At 36.1% G+C, this 24,036-nt stretch overlaps 1 protein-coding gene across 3 annotated transcripts; it reads right to left on the bottom strand.

The window, feature by feature from the left end:
- Positions 1 to 12,031: 12,031 nt before the first annotated feature.
- Positions 12,032 to 23,426, bottom strand: LOC140859960 (protein NPG1). Of its 3 annotated transcripts, none has more exons than XM_073262627.1 (6): positions 23,194 to 23,426; positions 22,151 to 22,388; positions 21,515 to 21,806; positions 20,156 to 21,366; positions 19,781 to 19,928; positions 12,032 to 12,512 (listed from the first exon to the last, which is right to left on the bottom strand). In XM_073262627.1, the coding sequence occupies exons 2-6, from the start codon at positions 22,322 to 22,324 to the stop codon at positions 12,193 to 12,195; spliced, it is 2,145 nt and encodes a 714-aa protein (XP_073118728.1). In that variant the 5' UTR covers positions 22,325 to 22,388; positions 23,194 to 23,426; the 3' UTR covers positions 12,032 to 12,192. The 3 variants fall into 3 exon arrangements, with proteins under 3 accessions (XP_073118728.1, XP_073118729.1, XP_073118730.1); XM_073262628.1 differs by lacking the exon at positions 23,194 to 23,426 and adding an exon at positions 23,024 to 23,182; XM_073262629.1 differs by having other exon boundaries at positions 12,033 to 12,512; positions 21,515 to 21,767.
- Between the last annotated feature and the right edge of the window lie 610 nt (positions 23,427 to 24,036).

Genomic DNA, 24,036 nt, shown 5'->3' with positions numbered 1-24,036 from the left:
AAACAATGAGTCATGTAGAATTCAGGGTGTTGGATCAGTAAAGCTAAAAATGTGGGATGGATCAGTGAAGATCTTATCTGATGTAAGATATATTCTTGACCTAAAGGGGAACTTGATTTCTTTAGTCACTTTAGATCAGAAGGGTCTAAGTTACAAAGCTCAAGGTGGCACGCTTAAAGTGGTAAAAGGTTCACTGGTTATAATGAAAGCTATCCTAAAACAAGGGTTGTACATATGTACTCCAAGGGACAACTTTATCATCTAAAACCAATGTGACTACATCTGATAAGAATGATACACTTTTTTGGCATCAGAAACTTAGTCATATGAGCCTATAAGGGCTTCAAGAGCTATGCAAACAAGGCCTTCTGGACTCCAAGAAAATCAGCAAGCTGGACTTCTGTGAGAATTGTGTACTTCCCAAAACTCATAGGCTGAGCTTTAACAAAGTCACTCACAAGACAAAGTCACCTCTGGACCATATACATGCAGATCTCTGGGGGTCTTCTGAGGTACCTAAATCACTCTCTAAATGTCAATATTTCATTTCCTTGATTGATGATTATTCTACAAAGGTTTGGATCTACTTTCTGAAAACAAGGACCAAGAATTTAGTAAGTTTGTAGAATGGAAAACCTTAGTTGAGAACCAATCTGGACATAAAATTAAGACATTAAGAACAGATAATGGATTGGAGTTTTGCAACCATGAGTTTGATGAATATTGTGCTAGGAATGTCATTGCTAGACATAGGACTTGCACATATACACCACAACAAAATGGAGTTACAGAACTCATGAATATAACTATTATGAACAAAGTGAGATGCATGCTTAGTGAGAGTGGACTGCCACCCAAATTCTGGGCAGAAGTAGCCTCCACTGCTTGTTACTTAATCAACCTATCACCATCCTCTGCCATTGATTTTATGGTTCCAGAATTTAAATGGTCTAACTTAAAACCAAATTATAAACATCTAAGAACATTTGGTTATGTTGTGTACATTCATGCAAACCAAGGTAAGCTAAGTCCTAGAGCAAAGAAGGGAATTTTCCTTGGTTATCCTACTGGTGTAAAAGCCAACAAGGTCTGGCTCTTAGATGATCTTAAATGCATTATCAGTAGAAATGTGATTTTCAATGAATCCGAGTTTTAAAAAGCTAACAAGCATGTCCCAGAATCAGCCAAATCTAAACAAGTTGAGCAAAATTTTCAGGACAAAGATCAGTCCCAAACTCACAGCAATGAATTGAATAAGGAAGAAGGTGGAGCTGATCACCATCTACCTGAAGAATTTTATGACATTAGCCATGCTGAAAATCAAACATCACACCAAGATACTGATATATTGGATACAAAGAGAGAGGAACAAGGTGAAGACACTAGACAAGATCAACTTCTGGAAGATTATATGTTAGCTGAAGATAGGATCAGAAGGGAAATCATATTGCCATCGAGATTTGCATCTTCTGAATATACTGTTTTTGCTCTAAATGTGGCTGACTTGATGGATTTAGAAGAACCAACTACTTATGAAGAGGCAATGAAGAGTAAGGACAGTGTACAATGACTGAGAGCAATGCAAGATAAATTTAGATCTTTGATCAAGAATAACACATGGATATTGGTTGATAAACCAAAGGATAAAAGAGTGATAGGTTGTAATTGGATATTCAATAAGAAGCCTAGAGTTCCAGGATTTGAAGGACCACGGTTTAAGGCAAGATTGGTGGCAAAGGGATTTTCACAAATAAAAGGAATTGACTACCATGAAGTGTTTTCTTTAGCGGTGAAACATTCTTCTATTCGAATCTTATTGCAATCACAACAATGCAATATTTTGAACTTGAGCAATTAGATGTCAAAAATGCTTTTCTACATGGGAATCTTGAAGAAAAGATCTGGATGACTCAACCTAAAGGTTTTGAGACTAATCTTCAAGTTGGAAAAATGTGCATGCTGCAAAAATCTCTATATGGCCTAAATCAGTCACCTAGGCAATAGTATAAACGGTTTGATGACTTCATGCTGCAGCAAGGATATATGAGATCAAAGTTTAACAGCTGTGTATATTTCAAAAGACTACAAAACCAGTCTTATATCTACTTATTGATCTATGTTGATGATATTCTCATAGCTTGTAAAGATCCTAAGGATATTCAGAAGTTAAAACATCAACTTAATGCTGAATTTGAGATGAAAGATCTTGGTGCAGCAAAACAAATCTTAGGAATTGAGATAAAGAGGGATAGAAAGCTGAGAACTCTGTCTCTATCACAAGAAAGGTACATAAATAAGAATATAAATCTCTTCAAGATGGCAAAAGCTAAGGCAGTTAGCACACCTATTGGTGCTCACTTTAAATTGAAGGCGGTACAAGAAGATCAAGAATAATTAGAGGCTATTCATATGAAGAACATATCTTACTCTAATGCAGTGGAAAGTATCATGTATATGATGGTTTTTACTCGACCAAACATCACATATGGATTGGGTCTTGTAAGTAGATTCATGATTACACCAAGAAGAGAGCATTGAAATGCAGTACAATGGCTACTTAAGTACTTAAAGGGAACTACAGAGCTTAAGCTAAAGTACTCAAAATTCACTTCAAACACATGTGAGATCACTGGTTATTTTGACTCTGATTACGCAGCTGATCTTGACAAGAGAAGATCAATTTCAGTATATGTGTTCACAGTTGGATGCAATGTGGTGAGTTGGAAATAAAGCTTACAAAGTGTGGTTTATTTATCCACTACTGAAGCGGAATACATTAGCCTAACTGAAGCTGTAAAAGAATGTATTTGGATCACTGGCTTTGTTACAAAAATGGGTTTAGAGCATAAGGATGTCACCGTCTTTTGTGACTCACAAAGTGCAATACACTTGTCTAAGAATTCTGTTTTTCATGAAAGGACAAAATGCATAGATGTTAGATTGCTTTTTGTGAGGGACATTATATCTAAATACATGGTTAAGATCCAAAAGATAGACACCATGATTAACCCAGCAAATATGTTAACAAAGGTGATACCTGTGAGCAAACTCAATCAAACGTTGGGCATACTCAAGCTGGTGGAGTAATCTTAACTCCATGATAATGAGATCTCATTGGATTCACAGTAAGAAACAAATTCAGTCAAAGGTGGAGATTTTTAACCAGTGTTGACTTGAATAGTAGTTGCATTGGATGGTCAAGATCAAGAGTTATCATCAGTCAAGATCAAACGGTTAGGATTGGCTCGTGTGTTAGTTATGTCATTTAAGTAACTTGAAATCTGTTTTAAGGGGATTAACTGAAGATTAGCAGGTGATTCCAATCGAGAAGGCTGAACCACTACTTTCTCTCTTTCTAGTTCGATCGTATCCTCTGAAGAACATAAAGGGCATCCAATCTGGATTGAAAATTCAACTTCGAAGTGCGTCTAAATTGTGATGGAGCTTCGAAGATTCCCTTTGTTCTAATGGTTCTTAATTGTATTACTTTGAGTTTCTGGTTTAGCTCATGATATACATGTATTGAGGATTGTAATTGACGTGATATTGGTTGAGTATTATTGAATTCACATGAGAGAATCCCAGAACCTTGGATTTAAAATTAGTTTATAATCCAAATTAAGTAATTCTTTGTGTTCGTGTTATTTTTAGATTGTTTCTTGTTCATTGTTGCATTCATTCGAGTGTTTCTGCTGTGAATTGGGTCGGTTTCTAGTGCTTGAAGCTTTAACATTAAAGAATTGCGATTGAATCTCGCAGTCATTAAAATTTCACCTTTTTAATATATTCACATCACACAACGGTTATGATATTTTAAAACTAAAAAAGAAAAAAAGGATTTCATGTGTGTACCTGTACTTGAAACTCGAGAAACCGAAGTCATGATGCTGAATTTTACAAAAAGTGAGAATAATTATTGATGGGTTACGTCTAAAAATTCCACTGGGTCTCGGCCCAATGATAAAGGTCCACTCCAAATATTTTTGAGGCCCAAGATTATTTAAGTATTATTTATATTTAATTCAAGCAGGTCCTGATCTACGAAAGCCCATAAGAGGCTCAAGCCCGTGAAACTCTCCGAATATCTATAAATAGCTTAAGGTACACACTTTCTTTAGCATTATAACGCTCTACTCTCGATTATTATTCCTTGAGTAATTACTGACTTGAGCGTCGGAGTGTCTTTGCCGAGAACCCTCCCGACTCCTCTGACTTTGTTTTGTGACGTAGGAAGAACCCATTGAAGATCTCGACAGAGAGCGTACAAGGAACTGTTGATACTCCGGATTGTGCGGAAGCAGCCTGTCGGGTAAAAGCATGTTTTGGCTACATTAGCTTGGCACCGTCTGTGGAAAACTGTTCTCTATGTCATTGAGAGCTCATATTACTTCAAAAATGTCTCAAGGAAATAATGGCAATGGTTTCGTAACGGCTACATCTATTATTTTACAATTCTATAATTAATTCTTTTGGGTCTCTATATAAGTTTGAAAAATGGTTGAGATAAGTTAGTCCACCAAAGTGCCGACGAAGATATGTGTCATAAACTTTAAAAAGGGTTGACAAACCTCATTTTTAATATTATTAAGGTGATTTTTAATTGTAGTTATAATGATTCCTATATGACTACCTTAATGATCATCAAACATGCAATTTAATTTCTCATACCTTTCCATCTCCCTCCTTTCAAAAGAGGTACTCTAGTTCATAAAGATATACTTGAATCAATCTTTATTGCAATATCTTTGATCATTATTCCAAGAACTATCAAGACGTTTACTTTTCCATAACTTGAAGTAACGAGCATCTTTGAAAGTAAGAATAAATTTGATGTGGACATCGAAACTAGCTGAAATATTCAAATAATAACTGAACAGAAAATTATCAATAAATTAAATATGCTCACAAAAATGCCCAAATAAGTAATATTAAATTCAAATAAAGACAATCCCCATCTCAAGATACCGGACACTCCATTAATATTCCATCTTTGGACAAAATATTAACTTGTAAATGATATCTTGGTGTAGTAATCAAATACTGATCATAATAACATATCAAATAATAAATCTTCATTTGGGCCGATTTATTATTCATATGTAAAACCAAATAATAATCACATATTTATTACCACAACTGCACATGTAATTCTGTTAAATAATAACCTTCCTTTGAGCCGATTAATTATTCACATAAGTTACATGTACAAAACTTTTTATATTCCAAAACAAATTAATTTCCACAATAGAGGTCACTTTGGCGACATGTTTCTTCAATCAATTTATCCCAAAATATATATACCTTAAATACTTTATTCCAATTTAATATCAAAGAAAATTGACCCTTTTTCTTAAAAAAAATAAATTTTAAGTATTTTGGTCAAATTCAATTATTTAACCATTGATCGTATGATCAATGCTGGCTGGTGGGCAAATAAGACAATTTACTGGTCATGGGTGATCTTTTCGGATTGGATTCTCGTATATTCAAAAAATTAACTGACCCATGTATATTGACCTGATAAACTTAATCCATATAAAATAATCAATTAATTCAAATAATGCAAACCTCATAAAGATACCGAAAATTGATAGTAAATAACATGTCAAATAATAATCTTCCTTTGGGCCGATTATTATTCACATGAAAACCGAATAACTATCACAATTTTACCCTTATATAAACACATATGTAATCATATTAAATATTGATCTTCCTTTGGGCCGATTAATACTAATAAAAATTACATATACAAAACTTTTTATATTTCAAAATAAATTGATTTTAATCAACTCATTTTAAAATATATAAAAATAACTTTATCATTATTTGAATAATTGAAAATTTAAATTTTTAAGCCAAATTATCCTTAAAACCCAAAATAAAATGGGTTTATAACCGAATTAAAATTTATCCAAAATATGTGATGGGTCATAAAATTTTCCTAAATCTGAAAATACTGTAATTTAAAAAAAAAAATTTAAATTTTCGAATTTTCAAAAATTAGCAAAAATTAGGAAAAAACCTAACCCATCTCCTTCCTCATCCTTATTGACGTCGCCGTCTCCCTTCCCCCGGCCAATTTCGACCGTCCACTGGTAGGCCACAAAGCTGCGACCACCATCATATCAATACCAGTCGCGATCGTCCCTTGATCGGCCGGAAAATATGCTCAGAACTTCGAAGCTCGCGACCATGGCAGTCGAAACTTTGGCTTCGAAATCAGGCGACTCCGCGACGGAAACCGGCCAATAAACCATGCTGTGTGAAGCGTCTCATCATGGGCAACAAACGCCCCATCATACACCGCCGGAAGTGGCCTGTAATTCGGCCGATTTAGGCTATTTCCGGCGGCCACGAACCCTAATTTGAATTTTCGAATTTTTCCAGTTTTTTTTTTAAAAAAATCCGAAAATAAATAAAAACTGGACTGAAAATTCGAATTCGATTCAAAATCATAATTTTATGTTTTTGATTAGACCAAATCGAATATAAAACTGTATCTAAATGATTTAAACATGAGTGGTTCTGATACCACTTGTTAGGGAAAATTTCCCATAAACTTAAAGCCAGAATCATCATGCTAAATCATTAAGATTAAATACTGTAAACTTAAGCGAAAGCGTACCTTAATTCTTAACAATTGATGTAGATCTGCATGGTTTAGCCTTCCAGATCAACACGATTTGCCTTGAGAGTTCCTTCAGTTCTCTCACGCTCTCTAACTATCGATGAGAATAAAATAGAATTGATTGTGTCGAAGTAGACGTCGTGTGATCTGGGGACCATAACCCTATATTTATATTTTTGGGATTTTATTTTAGCCCATCAATCAAATAGAAAAGCCCACTAGTATCTACATATTAAAGACCACACCCTATTAGATACATTAAAGCCCAAATAAACCGAAACTTTATTTAGATCACTTTTATGGGCTAACTTTATTTGACAGTCCACAACACATAATTATTTACATATAAGCCCAACGTTGAAATTATGATCCAACATTAACCTTGAAGGGAACCTCATTCCACATGAGTCAGAGGCACATGTGCAGTAAACTTGATTGGGGAGACAGTGTGAAACGTCTACTACTGATAAATGCGGAATTTTTTTTTTATTTATAAAATACTAAAAATAATACTATACATATATGCCCATACATATATGTAATTCAAAATAAAAGATAAATATTATCATGCATGAAATAAAAATAATAAGTTTTGCATTGTTCCAAAAACACCAAGTGCTGAAATACTAAAGTAAAAATATAATTTGCTTAAAATTCAACAACATGATAAAATGTATCTGAAATAATCCTAAATCATGCAACGGTCACGGGGCCACTGTTCCGTGAGCTCATACGTCCTCACCACCGGTAGGAGCTACATAAAAGTCATCTGTCTCCCCTGCACCATATAAGCGTAGTGAGCTTAGGGGCTCAACATGTCTAACCCTTTATAGCAAGGTTAAAAATAATGCATCACATAATTATACTAATACATATACATGTACATGCATGCATGCATGCATAAAATATTTCATCATCTTGCCATAAACATCACTGATCTTATTCTTGAACGTAAACATAACTTGACATCATAAGCATACTTAATATAGTTGAGCACGACATTTTGAAACATAATATGGTTCTATCAGTAAGTGTGACTAAATCTGTGCCGACTGATCAGTCTCCTGAACCAACGTACGTGACGGTGATAAATCACCTCTGTACTAGTAGTAAACTACCTTTTAACATAAATAGTGGATAACCACCTCTGTACTGTCACACTACTTCAATTTCCATCATAAAAATATTTTATTTCTCAACACATACATAATCATAATCATATAAAATTTCATGAATGCATGCACTGAAAATTTTTCCGTAATATATATTTAATTAATTTTTATAATAAATATACTTATACTAAAAATATAAACTTCATGCATAAAAATAATTAAATATTCATTCCGGACATAGTTATTTTTCATGGGTTGGTCCAGACTGCTGGTCACTCACTTTAAGCCCATTAAACTTAAATAAAAGCCCAATAATCATATCTTAGCCCAAATAACTTAATTAACTTAACTGGGCCTAAATAAATTATTTAAGCCCTTTAACTTAATTAAATCCAATAAAACTCTAGACTGGCCCCAAAAATCCACTGACTGGCCCAAAAATTCCCATGGGCTCCCAAGCCCATAAAACTCATTGGGCTAACTTAAATAAATTATTTAAGGCCCAAATAAAATTATTTGGAGGCACAAATAATTTTTTAACTAATTATTAAAGCCAAAATACACTTAAACTATTAAATACTTAAAAATTAAAATACCCAAGTCCGCCCCACCTAACCCGGACCCGGACCCTACTGACCCGACCCATGACCTACCAGACCCGACTCGGACCCCAAGACCCGGCCCAGACCCAGCCCCATCCCAAAACCCGATCCCCCTCCCTCTTCCTCTCTCGGCCGCGAGCAGCAGGCCTTCTTGGCCTGTTGCCGGCCAGCTCCGGCAGCCCCTGGCCGGAGCGCCATCGCCCAGACGTAGCCCACGTCTGGGCGGTCCTAACCTAGCCCACGCCCCGATGGTCCATGACCATGCATGGACCAGCCGAGCTCTCTTCCATTAAACCCTAACCCTGCGCACCCACAGCCCTTCCATGGAGTTTCTGATCGGCCAGCCCCTAACCAGCCTGTAACCTGGCCATGGTTCGATCCTTAGGCACCCTAGGACACCCCCTGACCAAACCCTCAGTCCTGGACCAAGCCATACTATGAAAAACGTGAGCCATGAGTGAAAGAATCATCAAACATACATCAAAAATCTTACCTACATGCATAAATCGAAAAGTTCATGATAAAAATCTGAAATAAAACCATCATGCGTGAATAGTAGCTTATATGGTGTTCAAACGAAAGAATAGACATGCCTTATAATTATTTGAAGGCTAAGACCGCGTGTACGATTCCGGGACGGCGAACGGATGACGAACTCTAAAAAATCTTTGAAGGATCGACTATGGAGGCTTGATTATTCTGCTGGAAACGAGAGAATGGGGTGAAGGGGATGGATGGTGTCGGCTGAAGGAGATAGTGGTGGGGTGTGGGGTAGGTTTAGGTTTTAAATTTTAATAACATAATAACAAATTATTTAATTAATAAAAATAACTCAAAAGCTCTTAAACATAATAATTAAATCTGAAATAAAAGTCATAATCCCGAAATTATTAAATAGGCTAAATTTTAAAATTAATAAAAGTCAATAAAGGGACTAATTTTGGCTAAAAATAAACCCTTAAATAAATATATAATTAAATACTAAAATTTTCTTGACAAAATACCTTAAAATATTATTTTAAGGCTCATAAAACTCATAAAATATTTTTGGCTAAAAATTTTGGTATCTCGTCCGTCCACGGTCCTGTCGACGCGATCAACTCAATAAAATTCTCAAAAATCTAAAATACAATAATTGCGGGTTAAATGATAAAATAAATTTAAATCACGCATATAATTCACATAATAACACATAAATGTCATTTAACCCAAATATAAATTTTAAATAATTATCCTAATTATGCATGCGAATTTACGTATTAAAATTTTCCCCGTGCTATACAGTGACATAATAGTTTTTTAGTTAGTTAGTATATTTTATATTTTTATTTCGGGTGTTTAATTGGTTTGGTCTTTCTACGTTACCTAATTGTTTTTTTTTTCCTTGGGTTCCAAATTTTCCTTTGATTATTTTTATGATTTTGCTGAATCGATCCGATTCCATCTTTTCAAGTTGACTCATATATTTTTTCGATTTTAATTACGAAGCCTGTGTTCATGCATAACTGGAACATATTAAAACAAATTTAAACATAAATATTTTTTTTTTTTTCACAACAAACATAAATAGTTTTACTTGATAGCTCTTGCGATTAAGATTGTCTATATATTTTTTAAATAAAAATAAAATAAATGAGCTACGTGTTGTTTTAAGATCTTATAAGATGTTAGAACATATTTTAAACATAAATTGTTAAAATGTTTGTTTAAATTTATTTTAAACAACTTAAATATCTTGATATCTTTGGTATTATAAGATATTTTTATTGTTAAAATTAACAAAAAAAGTATAATGCTTTGAACATAATATAACAAATATACATATAAGAAATAGTTTTTGAATAAAACTATATTAAAAAATAAAACTATTTATATTTTAATTTATAAAATATTATGTTATTTGGAAATATTTTATAATAATATTTAATATTTAATGAGTGGAGAGTATGATGGAGATTTATGAAAATATACAATGATATTTTGGAGAGATACAATGTTAAAATAAGATTTTTTTTTAGAAAAAGTAAGGTCACCCTTAATTTTTTTAAAACAACTTATTTTGACAGCTTATAAGATATTTTTAAAATTTTTTACTAAACAAATTTTAACAGCTTATAAGCTTCAAAACAACTTATAAGCTATTTTGTAGAGCTTTTAAGCTCAGCCAAACACCCTTTGTAGTTAGAGATGCCAAAATGGGCTAGGTACATCGGGTTGGTCTGTCCCGTCATACAAAATAGGTGGGTTGAGTTGAGTTGACAATTTCTTAACCCGCATAAAAGGTGGGTAGAACCGCTCATCTCGCCTAATGATGGATTGTGGTGGATTGCGGATAGACCCGCCAAATTACATATAGGCCCGCTCCGCAACCTAAAATAGGTGAGTTGGATTGATGTTCTCAAAACTCGCCTAAAAAATGGGTCGTCTCACCCCGCCTTGCCTAATGGTGGCTTGCGACCGATTGTGGGCCGGCTAACCCGCTATTACGTTTTTACACATCTATTTGTAGTGACACACCCCAAAATCATCTACTAATCATAATTAGGCATGCAATAAAACTTAAAGCATTGTAATTAATAAACTGCGGAAATAAAACGGTATGACCAATCTAATTGTAATTGTACAATCATTCCTATTTACTTTATATTTATCATTTGACCCATTTAATTTTAATAGTATGACCTCTCGTTATTTTGATAATATGAAATTATCTCTATTTTAATATAAATATCAAAATAATCAATAAAAAATTGTAAAAGTGCGTGTGTCGGAGTACTAGTATATATAATGAATACATGGTAATGTCTCTCCCACCTATTGCCAAATATAAATATCTCCTGATACTACATGCTGGTATCAATTTCGTTTCTTTATGCGCGTTCAATAATTTTTTTTTTTTTTTTGTAATTTTACTAAAATTATATTTGATTGTGATATTATTATTTAAAATTTTAATTATATAGTAGCACAGATATAACTGCTTAATTATATTGTTCACCGTTAAACATATTCTTGATTGCTCTTTAATAATCTTATTTCCAATAACATCACCCATTGGCAGGTAAATCATGGGAACTAAGTATTTTCGGTATGAATTGTAAGAGTGAATGAATGTTTGTTATTCTCGGATGATCGGTGGATTCCTCGACAAAAATATCGGAATCTTGTTCGTGAAAATTGGCACAAGGATTTACAAAACTTTAATAAAAAATGGTTTAAGAACTGATGATAAAACAATCAAAATTTTTAACATATGAACCAAACGAAGCCTAATATATAGAGATAAAATTAAAAACGCTTCATAAATATATCGACGTTTAAATTTTCAAAAATAATTTGAGTTTAATTGAAACTAATTGGATGTCGAGTAATGTTTCTCGGTAATTCTAAAAAGTAATAAGATAGTTCGAATATTCTCATTTTAAAATAAAATATATTAAAACTTTTTTTAACAATATTTTATTTATCGTTTTATTTACACATGCAACAATAACATTATATAGTTAGATAGAAATACTTGAACAAAGTATTAGAATTTGACACATTATCCAGAGAAATTTGTTTTTAGGATTTGTGAATAGTAAATATAAATAATTACAATTGGCATGTGAATTGTTGAGTCCTTGGAGATGAATCACATTTCATAAGATAGAATTGAAGAGACAGAAACAAAATCGTACGTTGATTGCTATACATTCTTGTGAAATGTATTTTGGAATTGCAAAATGTAAAATATCACTAAAACCTATGACAATCATGCACAATGAATCTGTCCATCTCATAAGATTCAAAAAGCTGCAAGTTTTAACAAAGAATCAAAGAATACATATTTGATTAAATGAAAAATTCAAAGAAGCGAACTGAAACTCTCGATTGGAACGGATTCTTCGAGCATGGAAGCTGCCTGGAAGCAGTCGACAGCATCGGAGATCCGTCCATCATCTTTGTGAACCTTGCCTAAGTAGTACCAAGCCATAGCATTAGTAGGTTCAATTCTTAATGCATCTGAAAGAAGACTTCGAGCCACCGGCGACATCTTGGATCCCATTTTAGAGAAAACGGCACCTATTAAAATTTTGCAAGGCACATACGTCGGTTCCAGTAAAATGGCATTGATGTAAGCAGCCAAAGCTTCTTCCAAGTGCCCTTGCTTTTCATGCATTAGGCCTGATATAATATGCACAAGAAGAAAAAATAAGTCATAATATACCAAAATTTCATATTGAACGATTTCTATGATCATAAGCAACGTCAAGCTGCAAAACAAATCAAATATATCTGTTCACAATACATTTATTCAATGTTCAAACACTTTCAAAAATTAATCTTTCAAAGGTTGTGCGCCAGCGATCAGAGGAATGAAATACTTCACAACTAAAATGCAACATACATAAATAGTATGACACACTCGGACCTGTAATGTGTAGTCCTCGTAATAACAAGAATCTCTATGGATTTCAGAAAGTCCAAGTATGATAATGACATTAGCAAAATGCACCTTAGCTTTTCCTCAAACATACTCTTTACACCATACATCATTTGTTTGTGATCACAAGGACTTGGCTTTTTTGTCTTTTTAAGTAAAATAATGTCAAATTCAGAAGGAAAATGGATTTGACAAAGTGAAAATCTTAATGCTCCTTTCTTGGCAGGGTAAATCCCAAACGATTTCTGAGAACATAAAAGACAATCCTAGGTTCATAAAAGTTCATGCTTTGCCTAACAAACATTTTTCATGTAAGCATTATTCCTAGCATAAATTTTGAGCGTCATTACCTCTTTCATAACCATAGTTATTTAGGGCGCAAGGCGCACAAAAGCTCTAGGGTGCCTTGGAGCGTGAGGCGCAAAGCGCAAGGCGAAGCACACACATTATTTAAGTAAAGCGCATTTGACATAAATTTTAAAATTAAGGATTATAAAATGATTTATACTATAGTATTACATAAATTAAATATACAACGATATCAAACAATATAAATAAAAAAAATTCAATGTAGAGGAGATAAGGGCTGAAGAGAATGGAAGTGGGATGATAGGATTTGAAAAATGTAATTAAGAGCAATTGTAAAAATGAAAGAGAAAAGGCGATTGTTCTTTTGAAAGAACTGCAATCAGAAACTAAGAAAAGTTGTTGTCTTCTACCTGATTTAAATTGCTTCTGCTGAAGGTGATTGTTAGAAACTTAGTTTGGAAATTATAATTGAAAAATTGAGGGAGATGAGTCCAGGTCTTTTATTATTACATAGCCATGGGCTTTGGTAATTGGGCTTCAAAATTGGTTGGGCTAGGGTTAATTTTTAATTATAGAAATAGATTGAGTACCGGATTAATGAGGAGCTTGCCTCTGCACCTCTCTCATGTCGTGTGCCTCTACAAAGGCGAGCGCTTTAGGCGCGCCTGTTTCAAGGCATGCGCCTGGGTAATCACCCAGGTGCAATGGGTGCGCCTGTCACCTAGGCGCAGCCAGGCGCACGCTTTTAACAACTATGCTCATAACTGAGGTATTTTTGCACAAATCAACCTAGTAGATAAAATCAGGCACTTAGCAATGCAGCTGACTGTATATTTAACTAACCTTATCTTCTCACTCCCCTCTTTTCAACTAGGATGTTGTACAAGCTTGATTATAGGTGTAAAGTGTTAATTATATCGATTTTGAAACTGGATCCCTGAAAGAATTTCGCTTTATTTCTCTGCACTTGTAACTTTGCTTTTAATGATTCTGTACAGCAGTTTTAGGACTTCGACTATAACATAAACTGAGACAACTCAAAATTTGGCAGTCATTTCTCAAATAATAGATAATGCTATAGAACTAACTGTGCCCAGCCTGTATCAACTGGTACAAACCAGTGCAACTCATGGGACCAGATAGATAAAAAAAAATCAGAAATCTGATATAAGAAGAAAAAAAATATTTCAAGTTGCTCAATAGGTAAATTACATATCTGGCAGTATATGATACTTGAAATACTTCAGGGTGATGTCCTCGCCAAAGGAAATGCAAATGACTTGATGACTCGGTCGAAAAGTCTCAAAGACCACAACAATGTACTAGCTTACATAGTTACATTATTACGAGAAACATAAAAAGAATTATACCTGTTGAATATTCTTTTCCTTAATTCCTAGGATTCTCTATCTTTGTAATATGAGTAAATTATATTGGTAAAGTAGGAATAGATTATTTCCTTAATTTAGCTTTCATTCATATTTATAAATTAGGTTGTATCCTTGATTCAAGATCAATGAGAATAATATTTTTCTCTACAATACATTGTTTCTATACTTTCTATATGGTATCAGAAGATCCGGGAAGTTCCTTGCCATGATCTCGTTCGGCAGTATGGCTTCTTCCGAAGACGATCCACAGCCCAAACTGCCGCCCACCACCCCTACCGCCTCCCCTATTCCCGAAGCCACTAATTTCTCCTCTATCACATGCCATAAATTAACAAGCCACAACTACCTCCAATGGTCTCAGTCCGTCAAGATGTTCATCTGCGGCAAGGGAAAGGAGGATCATCTCTCTGGTGCCTCGACGTGTCCCGCTGCCGGTGATGCTAAATTCAAACTGTGGACTGCCGAGAATAATATGGTTATGTCGTGGCTCATTAATTCGATGACCCAAGAAATAGGTGAGAATTTCCTGCTCTACCGCACAGCCCCGGAAATTTGGGATGCGGTTCGGACCACGTATTCATCTCAAGAGAATACGTCGGAGTTATTTCGCATTGAGGGCCTACTATATGGTCTACGCCAAGGGGAGGATGGCGTCACCACCTACTTCAACGCTCTCACTCGCTTGTGGCAACAACTGGATTTGTTCGCGTCTCATGCTTGGACCTGTACCACTGATGAAGCTCTCTTCCGTTCTTGGACACCAAGCGTGTCTTCCAATTTCTGTTGGGCCTCCATCCATCGTTCGATGCTGTCCGGGGCCGAATTTTGGGCACCAAACCACTGCCTGGCCTTCGTGCCGTCTTTTCTGAGGTGCGCCATGAAGAAAGTAGGCGCCACTTGATGCTGGGCTCTCCTGATTCTTCTCCATCTGTCAATGGGTCAGCCCATACCACTCATCGGCCCACTTTCAACACAGGCCCAGGACCTCCAGCCCATCCACCAGCGTTCGCTGCCCCCTTTGGTGAGCCTAACATCCGCAATGGTAGACCATGGTGTCCAAAGTGTAAATGGCCAAATCACACCCTTGACACTTGCTGGCGCATCCACGGGAAACCAGCCGATTGGAAGCCGGCTAGGGCTCGCTAGTCCACCGCCGCTGCCACTGACAGTTCCTCCTCCACCCCGCTGCCTTTCACCAAGGAACAATTGGAGATGTTGAAATCCATGCTCACTCCATCCGCTTCTTCCCCGTCTCTCCTAGGGGCTGGTAACATTGCCCATCACTCTGGTATTGCTCACTGTGCCAATGCTCTGCTTTCGAAACCCATATTATCTGATGTCTGGATTGTTGATTCGGGTGCCTCCGATCATATGACTGAGAATTTTTTGTTATTTGACTCTTATCGTCCTTGTGAGGATTCTCGTTCCGTTTGCATTGCTAATGGGACTACCTCCTCGGTGATTGGTATTGATTCAGTTGCTCTCAACCGGGATATTAGTTTACATTTTGTTCTCTTCGTGCCCGAGCTTACGTGCAATTTATTATCCGTCAGTCAACTTAATTCCTTTGTCCATTGCCGGACTATATTTAATAGTGACTCTTTTATTTTTCAGGATCTGGCTTCGGGGAAGACGATTGGCTCTGCTGATCTTCGTGCTGGTTTATACCTTCTCCGGATGGACGCTTCTCCCAATAATGGGCCTCCACGTGTTTCAGCCTCATTGTTTTCTACTTCCTGCTCCGTTTTTAATTCCAATAGGGATAGTGACTTGTTATTATGATATTACCGCTTAGGGCATCCAAACTCTTTGTATCTCTCCAAGTTGTTTCCGTATCTTTTCAGTAATAAAAATTCAAAGTTGTTACAGTGTGATGTTTGTCAGTTTTCTAAACACACACGTCACTCTTTTACGTCTCAACCTTACACACCATCAGCCCCCTTCTCCCTTATCCACAGTGATATCTGGGGTCCGTCGCGTGTGAATAATGTCACTGGAGCCCGCTGGTTCCTCTTATTCGTAGATGATCATACACGGGTCTCTTGGGTCTTTTTGATGAAGGACAAATCTGAAGCCACATCATTGTTCAAAAATTTCCATACCATGATCCAAATACAATTCTCAAGCCAAGATCCAGATACTCCGTTCTGATCGAGCCCGTGACTATTTTAATGCTGTATTGGGTGATTACCTTGCCCTTCATGGCATTGTCCATCAAAGCTCGTGCGTTGACACCTCTCAGCAAAATGGGGTCACTGAACGTAAAAATCGTCATTTGCTTGAGGTCGCTCGTTCTCTTTTATCCACGACCAAAGTACATAAACACTTCTGGGGCGTAGCTGTCTTGACTGCCACATACTTGATTAATCGCATGCCTTCTCGGGTACTGAAATTCAACTCCCCTGTCAGTTCCTGCATTTCCTCATATCCAAACACACATCTTATTCAGTCTCTTCCCCTCAAAGTCTTTGGTTGCTCTGCCTTTGTCCACATTCATTCCCAGCACCGCAACAAACTTGACCCTCGAGCCCTCAAATGCATTTTTCTTGGGTACTCATCCAATCAGAAAGGCTACAAATGTTATTCCCCTATCACTAGAAAATTCTATCATACAATGGATGTTACCTTCTTCGAAATTGAGCCTTTCTACCCCAATTTCTCCATTCAGGGGGAGCGTAGTAGTGAATCTCCAAATTGGGATCCTTTACTACTTGAACCCTTGTATCATCCAGAATCGAATCCTTCATTTGACCTCCAGTCAACTCTGCCTGAGTCTCCGCCTGACCCCGCTCCTCGTCAACCACCTATCAAGGTCTATTCTAGGAGACATAAGTTTCAAACGGAGACGCCACATGAACCAGTACAAAATCATCCAGACCATAACACTTCTCCAAAGTCAGAATCTACAAAAGATGACCAAGATAAAGTCCAGACTCCATCATCTATCGAGGAAGCCTTCCAAGATCCAAAATGGAAAACAGCAGCCTTTGAAGAAATCAAAGCCCTCGAAAGGAACCAAACCTGACAGATTACTGAACTTCCACCAGGGAAGCGAACTGTGGGGTGCAAATGGATCTTTACAGTCAAACATAAGCCCGACGGAAGCATTGAACGGTACAAAGCACGTCTAGTTGCAAAGGGGTACACAGTCATATGGAATTGATTATCAGGAGACATTTGCACCAGTTGCCAGACTTAACACTATCAGAGTACTTTTCTCCATTGCGGCAAATCTCGATTGGCCCTTATTTCAATTGGATGTAAAAAATGCTTTCCTGAATGGTAATCTTGAAGAAGAAGTCTACATGGAAATACCTCTAGGATTTATGCAAGAAACAATAAAGAACAAAGTGTGCAGGCTGAAAAAATCTTTGTATGGGCTGAAACAATCACCTAGAGCATGGTTTCATCGGTTTACAAATGTGCTGACTAGTGATGGATATTAACAGTGTAAGTCTGATCATACTCTGTTAAAAATTCTGATGGCAAGGTTACAATTCTTATTGTCTATGTGGATGAAATTGTTCTTACTGGAAACCATGAGAGGGAAATGAATCGGATAAAAGGTGTACTTTCAAAAGAATTTGAAATGAAGGACCTTGTACCTCTTAAGTATTTTCTAGGCATGGAAATGGTCAGATCTTCACTTGGGATTTCAGTTTCTCAGCGGAAGTATGTTCTTGATTTACTGAAAGAAACAGGAATGCTAGGGTGCAAACCGGCACCCCAATGGATCCAAATGTCAAGATAGGAACTGAAGAAAATCATGCGTCTACTGACAAAGGCAAATATCAACGATTGGTGGGTAGACTTATATATCTCTCTCATACCCGACCAGATATTGGATTTGCTGTGAGTGTGATTAGTCAACATATGAATAACCCAACTGTAGAACACATGGAAGCAATATATCGCATACTGAGATATCTAAAGGAACACCTGGAAAAGGGATTACTCTTAAAGAAAACTACAGTCAGAAATGTGAAAATATTATGTGATGCAGATTGGGCTGGTTGTCCAGTTGACAGACGATCTACTTTTGGGTACTACTCTTTTGTGTGGGGGAATCTTGTGACTTGGAGTAAGAAACAACCAGTTGTAGCTCGCAGCAGTGCAGAAGCTGAATATCGTGCATTGTCCAATGGGATATCTGAAGAAATGTGGATAAAAAGGTTGTTCACCAAGTTGAGATTGGAATATAATCATTCTATAGATATGATGTGCGACAATCAAGTTGCCATAAGAATTGCCAGAAACCCAGTGCACCACGATCGAACCAAACATGTTGAAGTAGACACACACTTCATCAGTGAAAAGATTGAGCAGAAAGTAATCAATCTCCAGTATGTTCCTAGTCACTTACAAATTGTAGATATCCTGACAAAAGCTCTTGCTCGACATACATTTGATGAGTTGATGTCCAAGCTGGGCATGATACACATTTACCACCCAGCTTGAGGGGGAGTGTTGAATATTCTTTTCCTTAATTTCTAGAATTTTCTATCTTTGTAATATGGGTAAATTATATTGGTAAAGTAGGAATAGATTATTTTCTTAATTTAGCTTTCATTCATATTTATAAATTAGGTTGTATCCTTGATTCAAGATCAATGAGAATAATATTTTTCTCTACAATACATTGTTTCTATACTTTCTACAATACCAAATATTCCTCTCTTTCCACCCATATCCGGTGTTAAAACTGTATTAATTTCAGGTGGAATAGGTTAAGAAAGATTATTTATATACTGTGTACTAGGGATCCCTCTGTCAGGATCCATGAAAATTAGAATCACTGCAGTCTGCAGAAGACAAAAACATGTCAAAATAAACTTCTCATTCTTTCAGCAATCTTTGTCTAGTGCTGCCTGATAAATTCGGCTTCCTTCAGATAAGAGAGCATCTTAACTTATCATCTTTTGGTAAATCAACAAGCACTTTGGGAACACTCGAACATCAAAATTTCTTAAAGATAATTCCCCGTTTATGGCTTTCATTCTCCCTCTTTAACCCTCACACACTCCATTTTCCTCTAATTGTTTCCTTATCTACCAAAAACATTAGCCACCAGATGTTTATCTTAAGCTCTGGAATATTTAAGCAGCTACTAAATGCTAAGATGACAATTTTTTAACAGTGCAAGCAGTAAAGCTTCCTACCAATGTATTCAAGGGGACAACCAGTACTTCCATATTACTGGCAAGGAGTCTGTAAAATTTAAAATAGAAACAGACAATTGAATCTACCAATAGTGAAAGTAAACAGAGATCTTCAGTGTTCATTAAATGCCAAGAAGCTTGAGTGGTTACCTTCGGTGTGTAGGATTTCAGCAGAATATTCTTTCAGAGCGCTAGCTTTTTGCAAGCATATCTCTGCATCCTTCCAATGAGAAAGGCTAGAGTATAACTTTGCTAGTCCATGCCACACTTCATATTCATTAATTTTATCATCCTCCACCTTTAAAGGATAAGGTAATGATAATGGCACCGAGTTAAACAAATCAAATGATATGGTTAACAATGACATAGCTAACAGTTTTCAAAAAGAAAATTGATATAGTTAACAATAAGATTTATCAATGATATCAAGGTTTCTTGCTTTTCCTTGAAGCAGTTCATGGAACAGATAGAAATAACAAAAAACTTCCATAGATAACAGTTCAAGTCAGGGAATCAGAATTTAACCTGAGGTGCACTTCCGAGAGAACCATATGATTTTCTTTGGGCTTGAACCAAAGCAAGAAGATAACGGTAAGTCTCAATGGCATCCATGTGTCGTAACTGAGATATTTTGAGCTTTGCTTTCATCCTGAGCAGTGGTCCTTGATCCCACTTTGCAGTTTCATCTAATGCCGCATCTATAACCACTTCAGCCTTGGAAAAACGTTGCTGAGCGGATAAAACTAATGCGAGCAGTCTCCAACCTCTTAACGTTGATCCTCCAGTTGCCTCAATATACTGCTCCGCATATCGCAAGGCTGCATCTAGATTCCGGTGCTCAGCATATTGAACTCCTAAGTCAAATATCAGATCTGCATTTCCATGCTCTAGGCCTAGTGCATTTTCAAATGATTTCAGAGCTTCCGACTGAAAACGAGATCTCTCTAAATCTGAAGAAGAAATTTTCGCTTGCTTTCCCAAGCAAAGGCCTAACAGACGAAGGCCGACGCCTTTTAAATGTGCTTTTGATTCACGTGCATTTTCAATTACTCTCTGTGCATATTTCATTCCTTCAGAAGCAAGCAATACATCCTCACTACAAATTTTGGCAGCCAGTAATAATGACATAACATCATCAGGATCTTCATGCTGGTGCAGAGACTTCCTAAGCAAATCTAATGCAGATTTATTCAGTCCATCCCCACTAAAAGACAGTGCCAAGGCTTTCCATCTGTCATTACGATGTACTACTCCGGGCATGATCTCTTCAAGTTGCTTTACCATAACAGAAGTTTGACTGCAGAGTGACAGAGCAAAACTAAGGTGCTCCATAACAGATGGATCCCAATTGGTATTGCCAAGGTGGAACTTCCTCATAAGAATCATCAAAAGTAAAATGGCCTCCTCAAGATTGTTTTTAGGTACATAAGAACCATCAACCTGTACAGCTAAACTAGGTGGGTTGGCTTCTACCCCACCATACAACAAGAAAAGGGCAAATGCTTTTTGAATTCTTGCACAGCACTCATTGTCAAGGTTCCATTGACTAAGCAAGGCTCTGCGGTATGCAGATATTGCTTCAGAATAACATCCAGCTAGTTTCCATAACTCAGGGAGTAGCTCAACAGCATGACTAACAGTGTCTTGAAGCTTATTCTCTACCATTACATCGGGTATACCATTGTCAAATATCTTTTCAACCGCATCAAGCACACTTTTGCATTCTTGAGCAGCCTCTTAAAAAATACAGAAGAAGTTATTACATTTGAGAAATTTGCCATAAACAATTTTTCACGGCTAATTCTGTTCAAAGAAAAAGAAGCAGGGATAAGATTGAAACAAATGTTAATTATAATTGTTCTTTTCAAGTTTACAGAATTATACCTGTTAACTTTCCCAGCTTTTGAAGAGATTTCGCTTTCAAATATATGGCTTCAAGCACAACATTTGTAGCATGCTGAGAGACAGCATACACTGCTTCATTGCGGGATCGGCTTTTTTTGGAGGGTTGTTTATCACTGAATGAATGTTGCATTCGTTGTATGGCTGCCTGAAGATCAATGCCATCAAAGACTCGTAGAGCACCTTCAACATTTCCTCGTTGATACTCTAACTTTCCGAGAAGAGCTCTTGCTTCCTGAAAATAATTTGATAAAGTGTCATTTTTGACACGTACCTTCAATCCAGTCATAAAAAAAAAAAGTAAAGTTGTGCTCAAGAATATCCACCAAGATGAGAAATCAAATAATGACACTGAGTTACTGACAAAAACACCTTTCATCGTATTACTCACTGCACAAACTCATAAATTCTCAGAAATTCTATAACCATCGAAAAATACATCCTTTTGTTTATGATCAGTAATGATACTCGCGAGATAGCAACAAAGAGAGTAGAAATACATCAATTCCTTAAATACTAGAGCTTAAACACTATCGCAAATGGACACCCGCTATGAAAATATTATCAGAGCAATTCAGAGAAGTGTGAGATTAGGAGCACTTGTTTTATGAGACCAACCTCAAAATTGAGTGATAATCCATCTCGCAATGCAGATTCAGCCTCCTGGATATTTCCCTCATCAAGCTTTGCTTCGACAATGTTTGTTCTCATGCAAACCCCATTAACACTAACTTGGCGAACTGATGGATCACCCTCAAATTGGGTCCAGTCAGGGGATTCACCTTCTGACATCTCTAATCCCTCCCAGTCTTCACTAGAGCAAACGAAAACAGCAATTTTCCATCATTATTACCACCTGCAATTCTTCCACATATTAACATATTTTCAAATATCTAGCACATACAAAAGTTTAAAAACAATGTGATTCATAAAAAAAGTAGTTTCAAAAATGAAGTTTCACAGATGTTGAAATGGAGGAGGGACTGCTCCCACTTCCACGGACAACAATTTCAAAAAATAAAATGGAAAACTCGCAAAACAGCTTAATAAAAAAAATGGAATCTTTCTGGCCATCAACAACATAAGTGTGCATGGATCATACTTATGGCCCTGACCTGATATACATCATATTTGAAGAGTCCTTATAAAAAGGCAGTCCTATCAATCAGGAATACACACAATAATACAACACAACAAAAAATTGTCTGGTTCTTGGTTTCGCTTTGCTCTCTAGAAATATCACCAACACTCAGTGGTTTACTGTGTGGGTAGATACAGATACAGATGGCTGTAGTAGCAATTTATCGAATAGCTCAAGAAAGACTTGTAGACGTGTTTCCAGATCCAAACAAATTTCAGTCTTCCGCTTACATCGAAAACCCGATTAGATATTATGTATGTGTTCCATAACTGAATTATGATATGATAGCTAATGCGGCAATTTGTTTGGCTAAGATGTGAACGTAAATCAGTGAAAAAAAGATGTTTGACCTTAAGATTATTTCATGCGATCAAAGATTCATCGCCAAACCCATAAAAATTGAATCTTGTATGTATAGCGCAGATGGTCAAAACAATTTAATTCAGCAAACAAAAGAAGAAAGAAAAAAGGGAGAACTAGAGAGCAGCGCCAGAGAGGCATGAGGCTTCCCCGTGCCCACCATTACACGCTGCCGGTTGTGTTCCCAAATGCAATGCGCCACCGCTCAAGTTTTTTAGCGCAAACGCAGATGTGATGAAGAGAGCATATCACGGTCGATTGAAATCAAGATTGGATTGATGATGCGACTGTGGCGAGAAGGTGACGATGATGCAATTTGCCGGCCGACCGACCTTCTTCGCCCTTGATTACGAGCGTGTTTGATTAAATTTATTTTTTTAAAAAAATGTTAATTCCAAAAAAATTTAGATTTTGGTTACAAAAACTTTTTCAAAAAATATTTATTTAAATGTTTTTTGGAAGTCGGTTTTTTGGCTTTTATTTAATTTTTTAAAAATAAAATACACTTTCAACATTTATTCAAACACTAAAATCACTTTTTTTTTTCTCCTCGTAAAAGCATTTTAAAAATCTGAATTTATTTAAATATATTTTTAAGTTACAATCTTTTGTATCCAAACTCATCAGAGCTAAAACTGAACCAACGTGATAGGCATATGGGCTGTATGTACGACACATGTCATTTTATTATGTTTGTAAGAAAAAAATAGGCGTTTGAATTTAAAATTAAATTTTTATTTAGACTTATAATTTATGGAGTTATAATTTCATTTGGTGTTTTATGGAGAAGTTGAAATGCTATTTAAGAATTGTATTTCATTTGTTTAAATTAATATTATTTGAAATAAAAAAGAAATTAAAGATCCTTTTTATAAAAAAAATATTATTACTTTAAAAAAATTTAGTTTTGGTGATCACAAACCGCATCTAACAATTTAAAAAATAGCTGCTATTTTAATATTTCTTCAAGTGTCGAGCTGTTCATCCTGGAATCAAGCTGCTG

This window comes from Henckelia pumila, chromosome 4 (genome assembly GCF_033568475.1).
Source record: "Henckelia pumila isolate YLH828 chromosome 4, ASM3356847v2, whole genome shotgun sequence".
Lineage (NCBI taxonomy): Eukaryota > Viridiplantae > Streptophyta > Magnoliopsida > Lamiales > Gesneriaceae > Henckelia > Henckelia pumila.
This window is presented reverse-complemented; position numbering and strand designations above follow the sequence as displayed.